This window comes from Scyliorhinus canicula, chromosome 2 (genome assembly GCF_902713615.1).
Source record: "Scyliorhinus canicula chromosome 2, sScyCan1.1, whole genome shotgun sequence".
NCBI lineage: Eukaryota > Metazoa > Chordata > Chondrichthyes > Carcharhiniformes > Scyliorhinidae > Scyliorhinus > Scyliorhinus canicula.
The window spans coordinates 176,544,235-176,565,848 of NC_052147.1; the positions used below are offsets into that span (position 1 = coordinate 176,544,235).

The following is a 21,614-nucleotide window of genomic DNA, read 5'->3' on the forward strand; positions in this document are numbered from 1 at the left end:
GTCCCTGAAAGATTATGCCTCTCAACTGTCATTCCCATTTGGGGTCCTGGATCCACTTGGTGGACTATCTTCAGGTTGGAGGGGCCACATTTCTGCTGCTGACTTCCTCAGCCACTCATTCCATGTTTGCTTGGTAGGACAGGCTAACCTCTTTCTCCCATCAGCTATGAAATTAGTTTTCTCTCTGAAAAATAGTTTAAAAAAAAACATTTTATTTTAAAATTAGACAGAACAAACTGCTTTAAAATCCTATAGTATTTGTAGGTAACAGGTGAGGAACATATCAGCAATGATAGAATGGTGGAGCAGACTCGATGGGCTGAATGGCCTAATTCTTCTCCTGTATCTTATTAACTATAATGGAAGGCAAGCTTCGAAAGTGAAAGAGAGAATGGCAAACAAGACGACAGCAAGGAAGTGTGAAGCAAGGAAGTGGTTTCTGGTAATCGACAAATATTGAAACCCAACGCAAAGGAAGATATTTGCTGGGTCAGAGAATCGCGGGTGGCACAAGAATCGCGCCGCTCCGACGCCGACCCGCCGATTCTCCGCCGCCGATTCTCGGGCGCGACGGGCCGAGTGCTCACCGACTTCGGCCGAGTCCTGCCGGCGTAATTTACGTATGGTCCTACCCGGCGGGACCTCGGAGTTCTGCCTGCGGGGGCCATACTCGTGGGGTGAGGGGGGGGGGGGGAGATCTGACCCCAGGGGCACCTCCACGGTGGCCTGGCCCGCGATCGGGGCCTACCGATCAACAGGCAGGCTGGTTCCGTGGGGGGGCCTATGTTCCTCCGCGTCAGGCCCCTGTAGGGCTCCGCCATATTGCCCGGGGGCCAGCGCGGAGATGGGAATCCATGCGCATGCGTGGAATCATGGCAGCCGTGGTGCCCATGTGCAACCTAGCGCTAGCCGTGGTGCGCTTGCGCAAACTCGCGCCGGCTGTGACGCGCCAGCTTTCGGGCGCCGGAGCTGCGGACACCACTCCGGCGCCCTACTAGCCCCCTAGGAAGGGGTGAATACCTGGACGTGGAGGCCCATTGATGCCAGAGTGGCTTGCGCCATTTTTCACGCAGGTGTCAGAACTTGGCCGCAGGATTGGCGAATCCCGGCTATTCAATATGCAAAGTGCTGGAGTTTAATCAGCTGTAATCTTATTAAAATGCTGGGTAAGTCCTAGCCAACCAGCATATACACCCAACAGGCACTCAGACCCCTGTGGAGGATGAAAGAACCTCTACACTCTTGAAACGTGTCCAAAGTTTCTTAGATAAAACGTAGAGGGCTGGATTCTCCACACCCCGTAGCCGAAATAGCGGCAGGTTGAGGGGCAGAGAATCTGTTTCCCTGCATGGAATTGGGACTCGCCGTCCCGAAAATAGCCGCACTCAGAGTACGCCGCGCCACCTAGGACCTACCTGGGGCGATTGCCAGGAGGCCCTCACTGCCATTCTCTGCCCCCGACCGGCCGAAGTCCCGACGGCGTAGATCTAATATCATCCAGCCAGTCGGGATACTCGTGTGGTGGCTGCGGATTCAGTCCGCGGCCACCCTGGTCGGGGGTGGGTCGTTCGGAGGGCGGGGGGGGGGGGGGGGGGGGGGGGGGGTGGGGGGGAGGGCCTTACAGGCAGCCAGGAAATGTTTTAGCAGGCGGACAGGGTCGGGCGGGCGATCGATTAGGGTCCATCGCCGCGGTCCGAATCTGCCATGGAGCACGGCATGGCCGCTGGAGGCCGCTGCCGTGCGCATGCGCGGCCACCGATCCGGACGAGCGGGGACCAGTATCTGCAGCAAAAACTGCGAGATTCCCAATGGTTCACTGCTAGCTCCCTGCAGGGCTGGGAATTTGTGACCATTACACACCAGTTTTTCTGGTGTGAAATTCCACACTTTTGATGCCGGCGTGGGGACATTGTCCCAATAACAGGGAATCCAGCTCAGGGTGCTGTTTTCCGACTGCATTGTGCCCGATGTTGATCCCACGACGTGGATGAATAGCAGGAGAGACCAAAAATGGGATTCACTTCGGGCACCAAATAGCTTTCCATTCTCCCAGCCTGCTCCCAATGGCAATTAAGGATCCTTGTGGACATGGCACCCCGTGGAAAAGGAGGGAACCCTCTCCTGGTGGTCATCAATGTCACGGCAGCCATTAATTTTTACACTAATGGCTCATTCCAGAACTTGAGCAGAGAGACATGTGCATTATCTCGCAGCCGTCAGCCCACAGGGGCATCTGGGAGGTGGCTGATGCTCTGTATGCCTGGGCATCAGACTACGTCACCTTCAACCTGGACGAGACCCACCAGGATGTCGGGCTGCGGAATTCGCTGGGAAGCCCCAGGTCTAGGGGGCCATTTATGGCTACATGTCGCCCTGTGAGCACTGGGATATCAGGGAGTGCCCTATATTAACAGGAAGGGGTTCCACTCCTAGAATGCACAGATCCTGTGTGACCACTGCCTCAGGCTCATGCACGTGTGTGCACACTATCCTGGGAGCATGCAAGACAGCTACACCCTGGGGAACTCGGAGATCCCCTGTGTCTTCAAGGACCACTCCAAGATGATGAGTTGGCTCATGTGGGGCAAGGAATATCTGCTGAGGTCATGACGCCAGTGCGGGGGTCTAAGACCAAGGCGGAGACTGGTTACACTGAAGCCCACACTGCCATCTGTTCTCTCATTGAGCGGTAATTTGGTTGCTGAAAGTGCAGTTACGCTGTCTGGACCGCTCTGGTGATGCCTTGCAGTACAGCCCCTAGAGGGTCTCCCACATTGTCGTGGTCTGCTGTGGCCTCCACAAGCTGGCACAGCAGCGGGCGACAGGCCAGAGGAGGAGGGCAGGAGGGGCTGGAGGTAGAGCCCCTCAGTGTGACTTGAGAACTCCATTGAAGGCAATGAGTCTGAGCTTCCCCAAGTTCCCAGGCCCTGGTGTTTACCCAGGCCTTGCTGAAATTTGTCCTTCAGAACTAGCTGCACCCCTGGCCAAGCTATCCCCTGCTATCACCATTCAGGGGGTTAGCATCGACCAGAAACTAATTTGGATGAGCTATTTAAATACTGTGGCCATAAGAGCCAGTCAGAGACTGGTAATTCTGCAGCAAAGAACTCACCTGACTCCACAAAGCTTATCCATCACTTACACGACACAAGTCAGAGTGTGATTGCATATTCTCCATTTGCCTGGCTGAGTGCAGCACCAACAACATTGAAGACACTTGACATAATCCAAGACAAAGCAGCCCACTTGATTGACACCTCTTCCACCACCTTAAACATTCAATCCCTCCACTACTGATGTACAGTGGTACTATTTATAAGATGCACAGCAGCAACTCGCCCAGGCTCCTTTGATAGCTTCCAAACCTGCTGCCGCCTAGAAGGACACAGACAGCAGTCACATGGGAATAAATGCTGGTGTATTGAGCTATGCTGTCCTCTCTTTATGGGTGCCCAGCCATCATTGCAACTTATCTTGCAGCTGTAGCCTAAGGACTGGCCTCCACTAGTGTTGACTCTGCAGCAGAGCTGGTGGATAGCCTTCTGATTGGGACATCATCTCTTGGCTGCAGGCTGCTGTTATTAATAGAAATAGCAACTTGGGATAGCCACTTAATTGACTAGTGGCAGGAATATCCATCCCTCCCTGGACCCCAATGCCCTGTAAAACGATATCACCTCCTGTTTTCAATCTCGGCAGTGGGATCTCAGCGTCTGTGATAAAATTCAGCCCACGGCTGGACTTTCAATAGAAAATTTTACTCTATAAATAACAGAGCATCCAAAGTCCTGTTAAAGTAGAGCAAGTGCTGCTGATAGGAATGATGTGGAGAAAGTGGATAATTTGGTTTTCCCAAATTAAACTCAAACAATTTTTTGCCCATTCACTTAACTACCAATATAGTTTTACAGATGCATTGACCTGGATTTTCATCATGGAACGTTTCTGCATTGCAATACTGCCTCCATCCCTGTATGCTGGCAGCAGGATCTTCATCCAATAGGGCGAGGACAACCTGCTGTTGGGCTGAGATGGAGATAGAGGTGGGCCAATGAAAATGTCACTGTTAAGCAGCCAGATTAAAAGGCGAGTCTCTGGTCACAGTGACATTAGCCCAGTTCTGCAGAACTGAGTAAAGCGCCCTATCTCTCACCTTCCCTTGACCACCCTCAACCCCTCCATTGCCTCTTTAGAAACACATAAATCTGTAAGAAAAATCAAACTCGCATTCCCTGGACAACTGTGCAAACAAATGCTGCTGTGTTAGTGCAGGCTTGTCTTACCTTTTCGCCAGGGTGGTGGGGGTGCACATTTGGATATTTATTTCACTCAAGGGGCTAATGGGGAAATTTCAAAAAGGTAATGTTGGCCCAAAAATGAATTGAATTTCAAAGAAAAGTTTTTAAGGATTTAAGGAAAGAAACAATTACTGAACAAAGTACAATAAATTAACAATAAATTAAAGAGCATCCGTGTGTGAGAGGGTCAGTGTATGTGGATGAGTGAGTGTGGGTGTGTGGTGGTAAGAGTGAGTGAGGAACCTGAGACTGGGTCTAAGGTAGACTCACACTCTCCCCCACACTCCGTATATTGCACCCAATCCCCTCGTTCACTTGAATATTCAGCTCCCAGCCTTGGTCATCTTACAACCCCCATCTCAGCAGTGACTATCAGATTATATCTTGCTTTTATTTGACAGCTTATATTGACAGTTTCCAGTTTGCGGGCCCTAACCGCATTCTATTCACCATGGATGTGCAATCCCTCTACACCTCCATCCCACACCAGGAGGGCCTGAGAGCTCTTCGCTTCTTTCTCGAAAAGAGACCCAGACAATTCCCATCCACCACCACTCTCCTCCGCCTGGCTGAACTCGTTCTATCTCTCAACAACTTCTCCTTTAACTCATCTCACTTTCTCCAAATCAAAGGTGTAGCAATGGGTACCCGCATAGGTCCTAGCTATGCTTGCCTTTTTATGGGGTATGTGGAACATTCCTTGTTCCAGGCCTACCCGGGTCCCTTTACCGATACATTGATGACTATTTTGGTGCTGCGTCATGCTCTCGCCTGGACCTGGAAAAATTCATCAACTTCGCTTCCAGTTTCCACCCCTCCATCACTTTCACCTGGTCCATCTCAGACACTTCCTTTCCCTTCCTTGATCTGTCTGTCTCCATTTCCGGCAATAGACTATCCACTAATATTCACTACAAGCCCACTGACTCCCACAGCTATTCGCACCCTACACCCTGTAAGGACTCCATCCCTTTCTCTCAACTCCTTCACCTCCGATGCATTTGTTCCGACGATGCCACTTTCCAAAATGGTGCTTTGAAAATGTGTTCCTTCTTCCTCGACTGTGATTTCCCACCTACAGTTGTGGACAGGACCCTCAACAGTCCATCTCCTGCGCCATTACCCTCGCCCCCTCCACTCCCTCCCAGAACAAGGATAGAGTTCCCGTCGTTCTCACATTTCATCCCACCAGCCCACCGGCAGCACAATAGCATTGTGGATAGCATAATTGCTTCACAGCTCCAGGGTCCCAGGTTCGATTCTGGCTTGGGTCACTGTCTGTGCGGAGTCTGCACATCTTCCTCGTGTGTGCGTGGGTTTCCTCCGGGTGCTCGTGTTTCCTCCCACAGTCCAAAGATGTGCAGGTTAGGTGGATTGGCCATGATAAATTGCCCTTAGTGTCCAAAATTGCCCTTAGTGTTGGGTGGGGTTACTGGGTTATGGGGATAGGGTGAAGGTGTTGACCTTGGGTAGGGTGCTCTTTCCAAGAGCCGGTGCAGACTCGATGGGTCGAATGGCCTCCTTCTGCACTGTAAATTCTATGATCTATGTGCTCCGCCATTTTCGCCAACTCCAGCGTGATGCCACCATCAAACACATCTTCCCTTCACTCCCTCGGTCAGCATTCCGCAGAGATCGTTCCCTCCGAGACAATCTAGTCCACTCCTCCACCAGACCCAGTACCTCTCTCATCACTCATGGCACTGGCCCCTTAACCTCTTCCATGCTTAACATCCCAGGCCCAAAGTACACATTCCAGGTTAAGCAGCGTTTCACTTGCATCTCTTCCAATCTGGTCTATTGCATTCGCTGCTCCCAATGTAGTCTCCTCTATATCGGAGAGACCAAACGCAGACTGGGTGATCGCTTTGCTGAGCACCTTCGGTCTGTGCTCATTCAGGATCCTGACCTTCCTGTTGCTTGCCATTTTAACAAAAGACCCTGCTCCCATGCCCACATGTCTGTTCTTGGCCTGCTGCAATGTTCCAGTGAAGCTCAATGCAAACTGGAGGAACAACATGTCATCTTCCAGTTAGGCACACTACAGCCTTCTGGCCTGAACATCGAATTCAACAACTTCAGATGATCAGCCCCACCTCGACCCATTTGTTATAATTTCATTTTAACTGTCTTTTACCATTTTGTTCTTTCTTAATATACATTTAATTCCCCCCCCCCCCCCCCCCCCCCAATTTTATCCACCTTTCCTGTACCTTTCTCCTCTTGCTTCTCCCTCCCCCCACACCTACAGTTCATCCTCTGATGTTAGTTTCCCTGCTGGTTGACCGTTCACATCTTTTGTCCTCTCTGGGGACTGCCATTAACACTCTTTCCCCTTGGTTTCTGTGGCAATTAGCACCCGATTTCCCTGGATTTGTGTGGCTATAACTCATCTTTCATTCTCACTCCACAGTATAAATATTTCCCACTTTCTCAGTCTGTTAGCTTTGACAAAGAGTCATCGGACTCGAAACATTAGCTATTTTCTCTCCCTACAGATGCTGCCAAACTTGCTGAGTTTTTCCAGCATGTTTCAGATTCCAGCTTCCGCAATAATTTGCTTTTATTTCTCTTTGTGCTATCAGTTCATCTGTCTTTTTATGAGTCCTGTGTGCATTCAGGTAAAGAGCCTTTAATTTTTGGGGCGGTACTGTGGCGCAGTGTTCGATCCCGGTCCTGGGTCACTGTCAGTGGGGAGTTTGCACATTCACCCTGCGTCTGCATGGATCTCGCCCCCACAACCCAAAGATGTGTAGGGTAGGTGGATTTGCCACACTAAATTGCCCCTTAATTGCGAGAAAAGAATTGTGTGCTCTAAAAACAAGAGCTTTTAATTTTGCCCTTTTTCTATTGTTCACTATTGTCACCCTATTGGCTTGAACACTCTTATTTCTGTATGCTTTGCCCCTTCCTGCAACACTCCAGTCATGGTTGTTTGTAATAATAATAATAATCATTTATGGTGTCACAAGTAGACTTACTTACTGCAATGAAGCCACTGTGAAAATCCCCTGGTCACCACACTCTGGCGCCTCTGTTCGGGTACACAGAGGGAGAATCAGAATATCCAACTCACCCAACAAGCATTCGAGACTTGTGGGAGGGAACCGGAGCACCCGGAGGAAACACACGCAGACACTGGGAGAAGTGCAGACTCCGCACAAACAGTGCCCCAAGCCGATAATTGAACCCAGGTGCCTGGCGTTGTGAAGCAACAGTGCTAACCATTGTTCTACCATGTATTGCTACTTTGAACAATTGCTTTGTCCCTTCTCTTTAACTTTCAAAATTCCCCCTCACAACCCATTTATTTTATTTTACGTAATACAAAATACTACAAAACAATGAAACTGAATAAAACACCAATACACACTTACAACCCCCTAAAACATAACCTAACCCCCCACTAAACTTAACCTCTCCCTCCTTCCCCTTTCTCACCTTCTCCCTCCGCAACGACTCATGATAACGTGCTCCTTGAAATACACAATAAACGGCTGCCATCTCCAGTAAAACCCCTCAATTGCTCCCCTCACGTGTACTTAATTTTTTCGACATATAGGAACTCCATCAGTTCTCCCTCCACACTGAGGCACTGGGCGGAGAAGCAGATCTCCACCCCAGCAGTACACTATCTCAAGTCAGGGAGGCAAAGGCCTGGACATGGCCCATGTGCAGCTCTGGTGAGTCTGACACCCCAAATATGGTCAGTAAAGAACAGGGCTCCGGTGCCATTTTCAGAATCGGTGACATGGTGCTAAAGAAGGAGACCCAAAAACCTACAAGCTTGGGGCAAGGACAGAACATGTGCACATGATTGGTCGGGCTCCCTGAACAGCGCTCACACTTGTCTTCCGCCCCAGCAAAGAAACTACTCATTCTGGACCTAGTCAGGTGCACCCTATTAACTACTTTGAGCTGGATTAAACCAAGCCTCGTGCACAAGGACGTGGAGTTCACCCTCCGCAGGGCTTTGCTCCACACCTCGCCATCTAAAATGGGCCCTAGCTCCGCTTCCCACCTGGCTTTAACCCCCTCCACCGGCACTGAATCCTCTGACATAATCCATCTATAAATACCGGAGGTGCTCCCTGATGTGTTATCTGTGTGGATCTAACATCGACTGCAACTGGATGCAGTAAAACGAGAAACAGGCTTCCGACACAGGAGATGGTCCAACACTGTTTTATTGAACCTGTTGATTGCTTTACATAATCTGCTGTGGGTTGACACTCTATTAATCTAACTGATAACCTCCTACTGGCTTGACCAGACTAGCTCTCTATCACATGGTGATGATGTTCACTGGCCTGTGCACTGCGACTATCTCCCTGGCTGTGTCCTGTGAGAGAGGGAGAGCCTTAATGCTCTGTGGGCTTTATAGTGGTGGTGTCCTGTCTCCTGATTGGTTGTTCTGTGTCATGTATGTTCATTGGTTATCCTGTGTGTCAATCACTGCCTCTCTGCATCTCATGATATACATGAGTGGATATTATGGCACCCCCTTCCTCCGACCCTGCGAGTGAAAGAATCCTCTCCATTAGAGAGGTTAGTGGCTCCACGGGGAATGTCTGGAAAATCTATTTTGCAAAGTTGCGAACTTGTAAGCATCTAAATAGGTCAAGTTGCGAGAGCCCAAATTTCTCTGAAAGTTCCTCTAAACTGGTAAACTGCCCCTCTGGGAACATGATGTGGAGATGCTGGAGTTGGACTGGGCTGAGCACAGTAAGAAGTCTTACAACACCAGGTTAAAGTCCACCATGTTTGTTTCAAACACTAGCTTTCGGAGCACTGCTCCTGAGTTCACCTGCGGAAGGAGCAGTGCTCCGAAAGCTAGTTTTTTGAAACAAACATGTTGGACTTTAACCTGGTGTTGTAAGACTGGGAACAGATCACTCATTTTCTACCCCCCCCCCCCCCCCCCAAAAAAAAAGTGGCATCAAATCTCGCAGGCTCAAACAAATGATTCACACTGACCCCAAATTAAAATGCTGTTGAAACCCGGGCGGCACGGTGGTGCTGTGGTTAGTACTGCTGCCTCAAGGCGCCAATGTCCTGGGTTCAATCCCGGCCCTGGGTCACTATGTGTGGAGTTTGCACATTCTCCACGTGTCCGCGTTGATCTCACCCCTACAACCCAAAGATGTGTAAGTTAGGTGGATTGGCCACACAAAATTGCCCCTCAAATTGTAAAAAAAAATTAATTGGTTACTCTAAATTTATTTAAAAAGGAAAAAGATTGCTTTCAAAATTGTCTCAATCTCTTCAAAGTGGAGACAACCGCTGGATTTGCCGAATACATTGTCAGTGAGAATGGAATGAGGCTGTCACTAATGCCCTCAGACCAGAGCCTCTACTTTGATTCCATCTGCACCCACGTAGCTCCCAGGTCACTACACCAACCCAACACCTCTCTGCATTCGCTGCCTAGTAATAAGATATCGGATTTGGCAATGCCAAGCCCCTGAACTGTTTATCCCTTTGAAGGACTGTCCTTTGAATTCTCACAATCTTGCTCACCCACATAAAGAATGTAATCAACTATGGACTCCTTCAAAAAGGATTGAGGGAGAAAGACTGGCAAATACTTGAAGAAAAACAAAAGTCTTGGCAAAATGCTTATCTTGACTGACTGAATCCTACCTGCCAAGGACAGGAGAAGATTATCCCACCTTTGCAGATCGGTCCCGACCCTGCCTACCAAGCTAGTATAGTTTAGTTTAGTTTGCTGTGATGGGCCCAATCCCAAGCTACTTGAACCCCCAGATACATAAAGCTGGAACCAGCCATTCATAAAGGTTGCACCTCTGGATTAACTCCCCTCCCTGGGAGGTTAACTGGAAAGGATTCACTTTTTTCCCCCAAGTTTAGTTTGTACCCTGAGAAAGAGCCAAAGTACCTAAGCAGATCCATTATATTGCCCATGGTGGAGATCAGGTCCATCACATAAAGTAAGAGATCATCAGCATACAGGGACACCCTATGCTCTGCCCCTCCCTTCGCTATCCTCTCCATTTATCTGAAGCGCTGAAGGTGAGGGCCAAAGGCTCTATCGCCAATGCAAACAAGAGGCGGGGGGGGGGGGGGGGGGGGGGGGGGAGACATAGAGAACCCCTACCTCGTTCCGCTATTTAATTGGAAATATCCTGAGCTCATGTTATTGGTGTGGACACTAGCTGTGTGGGCCTTGTACAACAGTCATATTGAAGACACAAACTTGGGCCCCAACCCAGACGTGACCAAGACCACAATAAGATAACCCATTCTACCCTATCAAATGCCTTTTATGCATCTAGTGTGACAATTACTTCTAGATCTGACCCCTCAGACGGGCAAAGCACCACATTTAGCAATTGCTGCACGTTAGATGACAATTACCGTTCTTTAACCAAACTTGTTTGATCTTCCTTGATAACCTGAGGAAGATGTGGTTCCATCCTCAGTGCTATTACATTGGCCAACATCTTGGCGTCTATATTAAGTAAATAAATAGGGTTATACGACCACATTCACAGGGTCCTTATCCTTATGTAAAATTAGTGAAATTGATGCTTGCATCAGTGTCTCAGGCAGGGAACACCATGTTACTGAGTTCTCGAACATCCCCACTAATAATGGCACCAACTGTCCTGCAACCTCCTCTTGTAAAATTTCACCGGGAACTTGCCGGCCCAGGAGCTTACCTGTCTGCATCTACCCTATTACTGTCAAGACCTCCTCTGTGCCCAACAGCCTCTCCAACCCTTCACACTCATCCTCCTCCACCATTGGAAACTCTAAACCCTCTACAAACTCTGACACACCTGACTTCCCCCCAGCAACCCCAACCTAAACAGGTTCTTTTAGAACGCTTCAAACACCCCAATAACTTTGTCTGGCGCAGACGCCAGCCTGCAACCGAGTTTCTGACCCGAATAATCTCTTTGGAGGCCACCTCAACTGGCAAGCCAAGAGATGACTGACCTTCTCCCCATACTCATACATAACCCCACTTGAGCACCACAACTAGCGTACCACCTTATATGTGGCTGACAGGTCTAACTGCATCTACAGCTTCTTCTTGCTAGCCAGGAGGTCTGATGTTGGATCATTCCAGTACCCATGGTCTACATTCAAGATATCATCTCGCAACTTTTGGTGTTCCTCCCTTGCCTTCCTATCCGCATGCGCTTTGTGTGAAATGATCTCCCCGGTAATCACTGCTTTCAGGGCCTCCCACAGAACCAAGGGCTTCTCATTAATTCCCATTAAACCTCAGACTCGTCAATTGCCCTTGATATCCATCCACAGAATCCCAAGTCTGCCAATAACACTACATCCAACCTCCCATGCTGGATGCTGAACCAGACCTATTTCTAATACCAAATCTACCAGATGTGGAGCATGGTCTGAGATGACATTCACGGAGTATTCAGCTTTCCTCACCCCAGGCAGAAGAGACTTTGCCATCATAAAAAAAAAATACCTCGAATATACTTTATGTACTGGGGAGAAAAAAGAAAATTCCTTACTCCCAGGGTGCATAAACCACCATGGATCCGCCCCCTCTCCCAACTACTCCACAAGAGCCAACTGCATTTTTGCTACCCCTGAAGGGGCCAACGACTTTGGTTTAAACCGTCTAGTTTCTGATTCAAGACACAATTCAAGTCTTTCCCCAAGATCAACTGATGTGTGTCCAAGTCTGGTTGCGGCCAACAATCTCCTCATACTTGTCACATCGTCCTAGTTTGGGGCATACACATTCACCAACACCACTAACCTACATTCCAGCGTCCCAGTGACTATAACATACGTACTTCCCTGATCTGCCATGACCTTTCCTGACAGAAAACGGACCCTTTTATTAATTAGCAATGCCACGTCCTGGGCCCTGTTATCAGTGACCAGGTGAAACACCTGGTGTACCCAGCGCTTTTGGAGTGTAGTTTGATCCCTTAGCCACATATTGAATTTTAATCTAATGGACCTTATACCAAATTTTTTGTGGCTCAGAATCCACTGTTCTATTTATGATACCCCCGGAGTCATAAAGGAGATGTATTCATAAAATACCTGCCCTGAATAACTCAAGTCAGCATCTCTAAAGTGTAAGTTAGCCTACATTAGAGCAATTGAGAAACTTAGATAAATTATAGATATCTCCTTCATAACATTTTTATTTTTAACTATTAAATCAAATTAAAGTCCTTCCCTTTATAGTGAAGTTTTCTGTCTTGATTGGTGGACTTTCTCTTGTTGTCCAGAAAGCGGGAGGAAAATCCATTCAGCCAGTTAAACCTATTGGAAATTCCTCCATGACATTTTCATCATCGTGAACACACCAGCTTAATTTCCTACTAAAGCGAACAGCAAAGACAACATTTCCAATAACAATATATATATATTTTTTTTATTTTTCCAATTAAGGGGCAATTTAGCATGGCCAATCACCCAGCACATCTTTGGGTTGTGTGGGTTAGACCCACGCAGATGTGGGGAGAATGTGGAAACTCCACATGGACAGCAACCCAGGGCCGGGAGAAAAGCCGGGCCTTCGGCGCTGTGAGGTAGCAGTGCTAACCACTGTGTCTCGACTTCAAATAAAAATGAAATTTCTTCCTAAATCCCAGAAGTTTAAAATCTTTATTTAAATTTGATTTGCTTTGAACACACAACTGATATCACCAGGATTCTAGCTGCAGTTTTCCATAAAGCACTTTTGGTTTGCAATTCTGGTTTCAGAAGAATAGTAGTAAACCCACCTTCCAGTACTGTTTTTTTTTTCCATCTCATTGCCATTCGTATCTGGTATCAGGCAGAAACAGAACCAGATAATCCAACTGTGGCTCAAAAAACCCCAGAAAAATAGCTTTTAGATATGCAAATGTTTATCGATCGTCCAAGTCTGCAGTTACCTGCTTACAGCCTTTATACTTGTTAACCAAATGGTTATCCGCTTCTTTTTGAAAAATGATAGTGAACATGGCATTAACTTGCACAATTTCCAAGTCTATATTGTATAGCTTTATAGGTTTTTTTCTGGCTCCAGTTTGGCTTTCAGATTAGACCAAATATCCTAGCCCTCCCATTGTAGCAGGGAAACATTTTCACATTTCTTTTGACTCTCTGAATATCCAATTCCTTTGAAAGTTGTCATTTCTATTTGTTCTATTCAGATTGTTTGTTCTATTCAAAGTGTAATGATTTTTTAAACAAATAGACTCCAGACAGGAAATGGCTAATCTTTGATGGACCCGTTGATGCAGTCTGGATTGAGAACATGAACACTGTGCTAGATGACAACAAGAAACTATGTCTGATGAGTGGAGAGATCATCCAGATGTCTCCCCAAATGAGTCTTATTTTTGAGCCAATGGATCTGGAGGTTGCTTCCCCTGCTACTGTAAGTAGTCAATTATTAATTTTGATGGAAACATAAGGATAATTTCATGAGTGTTTCAAGCAAGAAATGACATTTATATGCGGTACAGCTTAGACTACAGACGATTACATTCTGTTCATTAATTTGACTTGATGGAAAATGATCAGTTATGGGAAATGAATTCCCAACACTTAGTCCTCGCAAGTGCTCTGTCTTGCTTTGAGCAGCCAGTCATGAAACTGCCTATTTTATAATACATTTTGTCAAATTGTTATTTTCAACGTGATAAATAGGCAGAAATTTTCAGGAACTTCCTGGACACCCAGTGGTGGAGGGTGCGAGCCATGGAAAAAGCTGTTTATATCGGCCGATTGGCCAGATCCCGCCACTTGCCAATGGTGCACAGACTCTGCCGATGCAAATCACGCTGCGAGAGGGATAGAAAATCCCTATGAATGGGAAGTAAACACCGGTTGTGAAGATATTTTGTAGTTTGCAAAACTTTCCAACTTTCAAAAATGTTGTATGTTTGAATGATGTATGTTTTGTGTACATTCTGGACCAAGTGTTTTTTTTTGTGGAATTAGTGTCAGATTGCACACTACATTTTTAGTGAGAAGATTTGTTCATTATATTTTAGGTTTCAAGGTGTGGAATGGTCTACATGGAACCTCTTATGATGGGATGGAAGCCTGTAATGATGTCTTGGATGAATAAAATGCCACCTGGTGTACGCCCCATGCACAAGGAATTAATCGAAGGATTGTTTGACAGAATGGTTCCAGTGTGTCTGCAATTTGTTCGCAAAGCTGCTAAGGTGACAGGTTCGCTATCAGTGTTTAGGTTTAAATGGAATGTGATTCCTGCAAATACGTTAACCCATAACTTCCGATTTCCAGGGAGTGGTACCCGGTAGAGGGGGGGGGGTGTGCCCCAAAGTTGCGCTAGAGCCCCCCAGATAGTCCCCACATAAGGAATGCACGGCAACTACCCAGGAAGTTGAATGTTACTCTGCACTGGGACAAATCGAAATTCTGATTTAAATCGCGAACTTAGTGATTCCAACACTGTCACAGGAATAGATAGTCAGGATCAGTTAGCAGAATTAAAACCAGTTCTAATTGGTAATAGTAGCACGGATCACCCCCCCCCCAACTTGGAACTCTGCTGGGCCTCGTGGCCTCCTACCCATCCCCCCAATATCTCTGAGTAGCTCCCACCCACCTTCCAATGACTACCCTCCCCAATCCCTGACTAGCTACTGACACCTCACAAGACCTCCCAGTTATGCCCCACACCTGACTACCCTCGCAACCCCCACAGGAACCCCCAACTATGCTCCCAACCCTGCCTCTCCCCCCAGACTAACCTCCCTGACCAACAGCCCCCCAACGGACCACCTGAACCCCCAAATGGCCATTCCCTACACTGACCTTTCAAACCAGCCACCACCGCCCGCCGACAGACCGCCTCACCTGGTGACCATTTAACTTCCCGACGGAAAACCTTGGTGGTCACCCAGTGATCCCCCCCCCCCCCACTGACCACTTGATACCCCAACCCATCCTACCCCCATATGACCCCTCAATCCTGCCGCCCACCTTCCCCACCTAGCCTCCTTACACAATTACTTTCTCCCTGGCTTCTCAACATGGCTGTACCTTTAATCTTACCTGCTGTACGCAGGTAGTGTTGTTAAAAAGGTGCCGGCCTACCTGCCACCTGACTCTTGTACTCAATTGACGGCCTCGGGAACTTGCTGCACTTCAGTTTTCTCATCTGGCCTGAGTTGGAAGGTTAGGCAAGAAAGGTGTGGCTACATTTTAGTGCAAATAGGAGCAGACTGGCAATCTAACCGCGATTGCCACTCCATGGAGTAATGGCTCAATATAATTTTCATATACATCTACTTCGCATTCACTCTGTCAACCCATCATAACCTACTAGTTTTTCCACAGGAATTTATGGAAAACAAAAACAAAACCTAGTGGTGTAACCATTATAAAACTGCATGGTCCAGCACAGGGTCTGCAGTTATAACAAAAAAGACACAGGTTGGAATTTTCTGGCCCTTCCCGCCGGTGGGATCCCCTGATCCTGCCAATGCCAAACCTAAGCGGCAGAGAGCGTGAGCCACGGAAAAAGCCGTTGGCATTGGCGGTGCTGGAAGATCCTACCACTGACCAATGGCAGGCCACCTCTGTAAAACACACTGATAATCCCAACCATTATTTAAAATTTAGTTAAAATAAGAGTCACAATGCTGTTCTTCAAGTGCCAATAATCCAATATTAATGAAAGTTTAAACCAACAAAACAAGACATTTCATTAACAGCAACTCCTTCCTTAAACGTGTGGTAAACGTGTGGTAGTATGACTAGGAGTATTACGGTATGTGGGAGTGTGAGCTGCAATTGGTGTAGAAGGCTCGCTGTCCATTGGCCCAAGTGTTGTCTTCTCATTGGTCGAGAGGAAGGTAGCTCCGCCTATGAGGCGGAGTATAAGAACCCGTGTTTCCCAGCAGCCATCGTCATTTCTGTACTCCTGCTGCTGGGCACACTTCTTGTAGATTAAAGCATTTGATTCGGACTAATCCTTCGTTTCTGTGTTCCTTGATCGCGCATCAATTTAATGAACAAGATTTTAAAGGATGGAGCTCCGCATCCAGCCGGAGTTTCTACCACTCAGCCCCCACGCAGCTAATGCAACAGCTGCATTTAAGCACTGGCTGGCTTGTTTCAACAGCTACCTTAGTACGGCGGAAAACGTCCCGATGAAGGAGCAGAAACTACACATCCTCCACTTGCGTCGGCACAACCATATATACGCTCAGCGAAGACACGACCGACGACGACGCAGCCATGGACCTGCTCAAAGGACACTTTGTCAGGCGGATAAATCAAGTCTATGCTCGGCACTTACTAGCCACAAGGCAGCAGATCCCTGGTGAGTCACTGGACGATTTTTAACATGCCCCCTTGTACTGGGGAGGAACTGCGGCAGCCCACAAGTGACTGCTAATGAGCACACGGAACTCCTCATCAGAGACGCCTTTGTTGCAGGCATGCAGTCCCCACAGATCCACCAGACACTATTAAAAAGAGAAACCTTGAGTCTCACGGAGGCACGGTCCCTCGCTACCTCCCTAGATGTCGCGAACAGAAACGCCCGCTCATACGCCCCCGACCACACGGCGGCCCCCTGGGCAGCGTGGAACTCAGCGTCTCTCTCCCCCACAGACTCTGACTCCCCCCAGGCCTGCGCCGCAGGGCGCCCTGAAAAACCCGCGGGGCCCTGCTGCTATTTTTGCGGCCATTCAGTACAGATCACGGGGTGTTGTATAGCGGACCTCATGGTCCAGAGGAGGGAGCACCCCCGACAACGTTGCTCAGCCCGTTCTGCAACCTGCAAGGGCTGCGGGAAGAAAGGCCACTTTGTGGCCGTCTACCAGGCCAAGGCAGTCGCTGCGGTCCCGGGCAGCGACCGCGGGACTCCCCCTTCTCTCTCTCCAGGGGCCCCGTGCGGCCCGCGGACCTCGCAGCCCCCATTCCCCAATGCCACGTTTGACCTCTGGGCGCTGCCATTTTACACACCTGATGCCATGTGCGACCCCCGGGTGCCGCCATTTTACGCCTCCAATGCCATGTGCGGGGGACGGGCGCTGCCATTTTGTCCACCCCCCACCATGTGCGACCGACGGGCGCCGCCATCTTGGATCGGCTCAGAGGACCTTGCGGGTGACTACTCACTGCCCGATGAAGACTCCGACTATCTGCCACGACTCGCTTCAGTCACTCTGGACCAGTCTCGACCCCGCACCCTCTCTACGGCAATAAGGATACTGCTCAACGGGCTCAAGACGACCTGCCTGCTGGACTCCGGGAGCACAGAGTTTCATCCACCCCACCACAGTAAGACACTGTGCTCTCCCTGTCTACCTGGTCAAGCAAAAAAAAAACAAAATCAAAAAAAAAAAATCGCACTGGCCTCTGGCTCCCATTCAGTACAGATCACGGGGTGTTGTATAGCGGACCTCACGGTCCAGAGGAGGGAGTTTAAAAACTACAGACTACAGCCTCCCCCACCTCTGCACGCACACAATCTTGGTCGTTAGACTTCCAATGTAACCTCCAGAGCCTAACATTTGAATTTGGCGGCCCTATGCCTCCCCTCACTGTCTGCAGCCTCGTGACCCTCAAGGTCGATCTCCCATCCTTGTTTGCAAACCTCACCCTGGATTGCAAACCTGTCGCCACCAGGAGCAGACGGTACAGTGCCCAGGACCGGACTTTCATCAGGTCCGAGGTCCAACGGCTTCTGAAGGAATGGGTCATCGAGGCTAGCAACAGGCCCTGGCGAGCACAAGTTCTGGTGGTAAAGACCGGGGCGAAGAATAGGATGGTCATAGACGACAGTCAGACCATCAACAGGTTTACGCAGCTGGATGCATACCCTCACCCCCGTATATCCGACCTGGTCAACAGGATCGCGCAGTACAAGGTCTTCTCCACGGTGGACCTCAAGTCTGCCTATCACCAGCTCCCCATCCACGCGAGCGATCGCAAGTACACTGCGTTCAAAGCGGACGGGCGGCTCTACCACTTTTTAAGGGTTCCCTTCGGTGTCACAAACGGGGTCTCGGTCTTCCAAAGGGAGATGGACTGAATGGTTGACTAATACGGTTTACGGGCAACCTTCCCGTATCTCGATAATGTCACCATCTGCGGCCACGATCAACAGGACCAGGACACCAATCTCCACAAATTGCTCCAAACCGCAAAACTCCTGAATCTGACTTACAAGAAGGACCAATGCGTGTTTAGCACCGACCGCCCAGCCATCCTCGGCTACGTGGCGCGAAATGGAGTGATAGGCCTCGACCCGGAACACATGTGCTCCCTGATGGAGCTCCCCCTCCCCCACTGCCCCAAAGCCCTCAAGCGCTGCCTTGGGTTTTTCCTCATATTACGCCCAGTGGGTCCCCAATTACGCCGACAAAGCCTGTCCCCTCATCCAAACGGCCACGTTCCCCCTGTCAATGGAGGCCCGCCAGGCCTTCAGCCGCATCAAAGCAGATATCGCAAAGGCCACAATGCACGTTATCGACGAGTCCCTCCCCTTCCAGGTCGAGAGCGACGCGTCTGACGTAGCTCTGGTAGCCACCTTCAATCAAGCAGGCCCGTGGCTTTCTTCTCCCGTACCGTCCATGCTTCCGTAATCCGCCACTCCTCGGTCAAGAAGGAAGCACAGGCCATAGTAGAAGCTGTGCGACACTGGAGGCACTATCTGGCCGGCAGGAGGTTCACCCTCCTCACAGACCAACGGTTGGTGGCCTTCATGTTCGATAATGCACAGAACGGCAAGATATAGAACAACAAGATCTTGCGGTGGAGGATCGAGTTGTCCACCTACAACTCCGACATCTTGTATCATCCTGGGAAGCTGAACGAGCCTCCCGACTCCCTGTCCCGCGGCACCTGTGCCAACGGACAAGTGGTCCGCCTTCGATCCCTCCACACGGACCTCTGCCACCCGGGGGTCACCCGCTTCTTTCACTTTGTAATTACCCGCAACCTGCCCTACTCCATCGAGGAGGTCAGGACAGTCACTAGGAACTGCCACATCCGCGCGGAGTGCAAGCTGCACTTCTACCGCCCCGAAAAAGCGCATCCCATAAAGGCTCCCGCCCCTTTGAACGTCTCAGCATGGACTTCAAAGGTCCCCTCTTCTCTACCAACCGCAACACGTACTTCCTCAATGTGATTGACGAGTACTCCTGCTTCCTGTTCGCCATCCCCTGACCCGACATGACCACACCCACCATCATTAAAGCCCTACACACCATTTTCTCCCTGTTCGGATTCCCCGCTTACATTCATTGCGATAGGGGGTCCTCCTTTATGAGTGACGAGCTGCGTCAATTCCTGCTCAGCAAGGGCATTGCCTCAAGCAGGACAACCAGTTATAACCCCCGGGGTAAGTGACAGGTCGAGAGGGAGAACGGTACGGTCTGGAAGACCGTCTGCTGGCCCTATGGTCTAGAAATCTCCCAGTCTCTTGCTGGCAAGAGGTCCTCCCACACACCCTCCATTCAATCCGGTCACTGCTTTGCACATCTACCAATCAAACGCCTCACGTACGCCTTCTTGTCATCCCCAGGGACACCGCCCCCGACCTGGCTGGCTGCCCCCGGGCCCATCCTGCTCCGGAAACATGTGCGGGCGCACAAATCAGACCCGTTGGTTGAGAGGGTCCAGCTGCTCCACGCGAACCCGCAATACGCGTATGTGGAGTACCCCGACGGCCGGCAGGACACGGTCTCCCTGCGGGACCTGGCGCCTGCCGGATCCCCGCCATCGCCCCCGGCACCAGCCCCCCCACCCCCGCTCCAGCTGTAACTGCTTCCCGCAGGCGCTCCCCTCCCTGGCCCGCCAACTCCCTCACCCGCGCCTCCTAGAGGACCAGACGCCCCCCCCATGGCCTGGCCCTCACCAGCTCTGCCTAGGGGTATGGACGCAGCCGCGAGGACCGGAGCATCACTCCCGGAGTCATGGACGCCCGCATCTCCAACGTCTCCAGCAAAGCTCCGCAGGTCGCAGAGTATGTCCAAGGCGCCCGATCGGCTCATCGAGTCGATATGAACTGTTAATGGACTTTTTTTGTTTGTTCTCTCGTTTTCCAACTCTGTAAATAGTTACCGTGTTCTAGCATGTCCCTGTATATAGTTACGGGCCAGTGGGCAGCCACCGTTGACTGTTGGAGAGGTATGATCCCACATCACTAGTCATACTACCAGTCTCTTATCCCACTCGCACGGGATCCCCCCCTCTCATTCCCCGGCTTCTCAAAGGCACATGCCCCGCCCCCCCTCCAGGTTCCTTTCTCAACAAGGGGTGAATGTGGTAGTATGACTAGGGGTATTACAGTACCTGGGAGTGTGAGCTGTTATTGGTAGAAGGCTCACTGCCCATTGGCCCAAGTGTTGTCTTCTCATTGGTTGAGAGGAAGGTAGCTCCGCCTACGAGGCGGAGTATAAGAACCCATGTTTCCCAGCAGCCATCGTCATTTCTGTACTCCTGCTGCTGGGCACACTTCTTGTAGATTAAAGCCTTCGATTCGGACTACTCCTTTGTTTCTGTGTTCATTGATCGCGCATCAAAATGAAAATAAAATATTTACTTCTTATGATTTATTTTAAGTTTATTTTAAGATTCGGTTAGGGACCAATAATGTTTTTCTGAAATAGACAAAGTTTAAGATTCTAGACAGTTGCCACTGTCAGCACCTGGGGGCGGATCAGATGTCGAGGGCGGTCATAAAAGACATTGGGGAAGGGCTGCTGGAAGAGGGGAAGTGGTCAATGGAATACACAAGGGGAAGGGGTGTTTGAAGAAGTGGGGGGGGGGGGCAGTTGTGGGGTGAATGGGGAAGGAATTGGAAAGGAAGGCATGAGCGAGAAAAAGAGAAGGGGGCATCAACGAGAAGGGGTGGAAGGAAGGCATTAAGGAAGTGAGTGGGAAAGGTGTGTGGGAGCAGAATGTTTCATAGGATGGAGTCAGTTGAATCAATGCTGGAGTCCTGGGGGGTGAGTTGTGTGTGATGGTGTGAAGGGGCGGTCATTGAGAGGGGGAAGTGGGATATGGTAGGGTGGGAGGATCATGATGTTGGTATGATGAGTACAGTTCTCATCAGGGGGTCATTAATGGGGAGAAGAATGTGGCATGACTAATGTTAGTGAGCAGGATTAAGGTGGGCATGGGCACTGTGACTTGCATGGGCGCGGGGGAGGGAAGGAAGGTAGAGGTTAACAGTTATAAGGTCCAGGATGCAACGAAAGGGAAAATGCTGGAAAATCTCAGCAAGTCTGGCAGCATCTGTAGGGAGAGAAAAGAGTGAATGTTTCGAGTCCAATGACTCTTTGTCAAAGCTAACAGACAGAGAAAGTGGGAAAT

At 49.6% G+C, this 21,614-nt stretch overlaps 1 protein-coding gene across 2 annotated transcripts in view; it reads left to right on the plus strand.

Moving 5' to 3' along the window:
* dnah7 (dynein, axonemal, heavy chain 7) overlaps window positions 1–21,614 on the plus strand; it is a 498,762-nt gene that overhangs the window by 218,039 nt on the left and 259,109 nt on the right. For both annotated transcript variants that reach the window (XR_005459743.1, XM_038789116.1), the window contains exons 31-32: window positions 13,501–13,683; window positions 14,303–14,479. Coding sequence is in view for 1 of the 2 variants with exons in the window: in XM_038789116.1 (XP_038645044.1) it covers window positions 13,501–13,683; window positions 14,303–14,479 (360 nt within the window). In the remaining variant the exon portion in view is untranslated. The remainder of the gene's footprint in view (window positions 1–13,500; window positions 13,684–14,302; window positions 14,480–21,614) is intronic.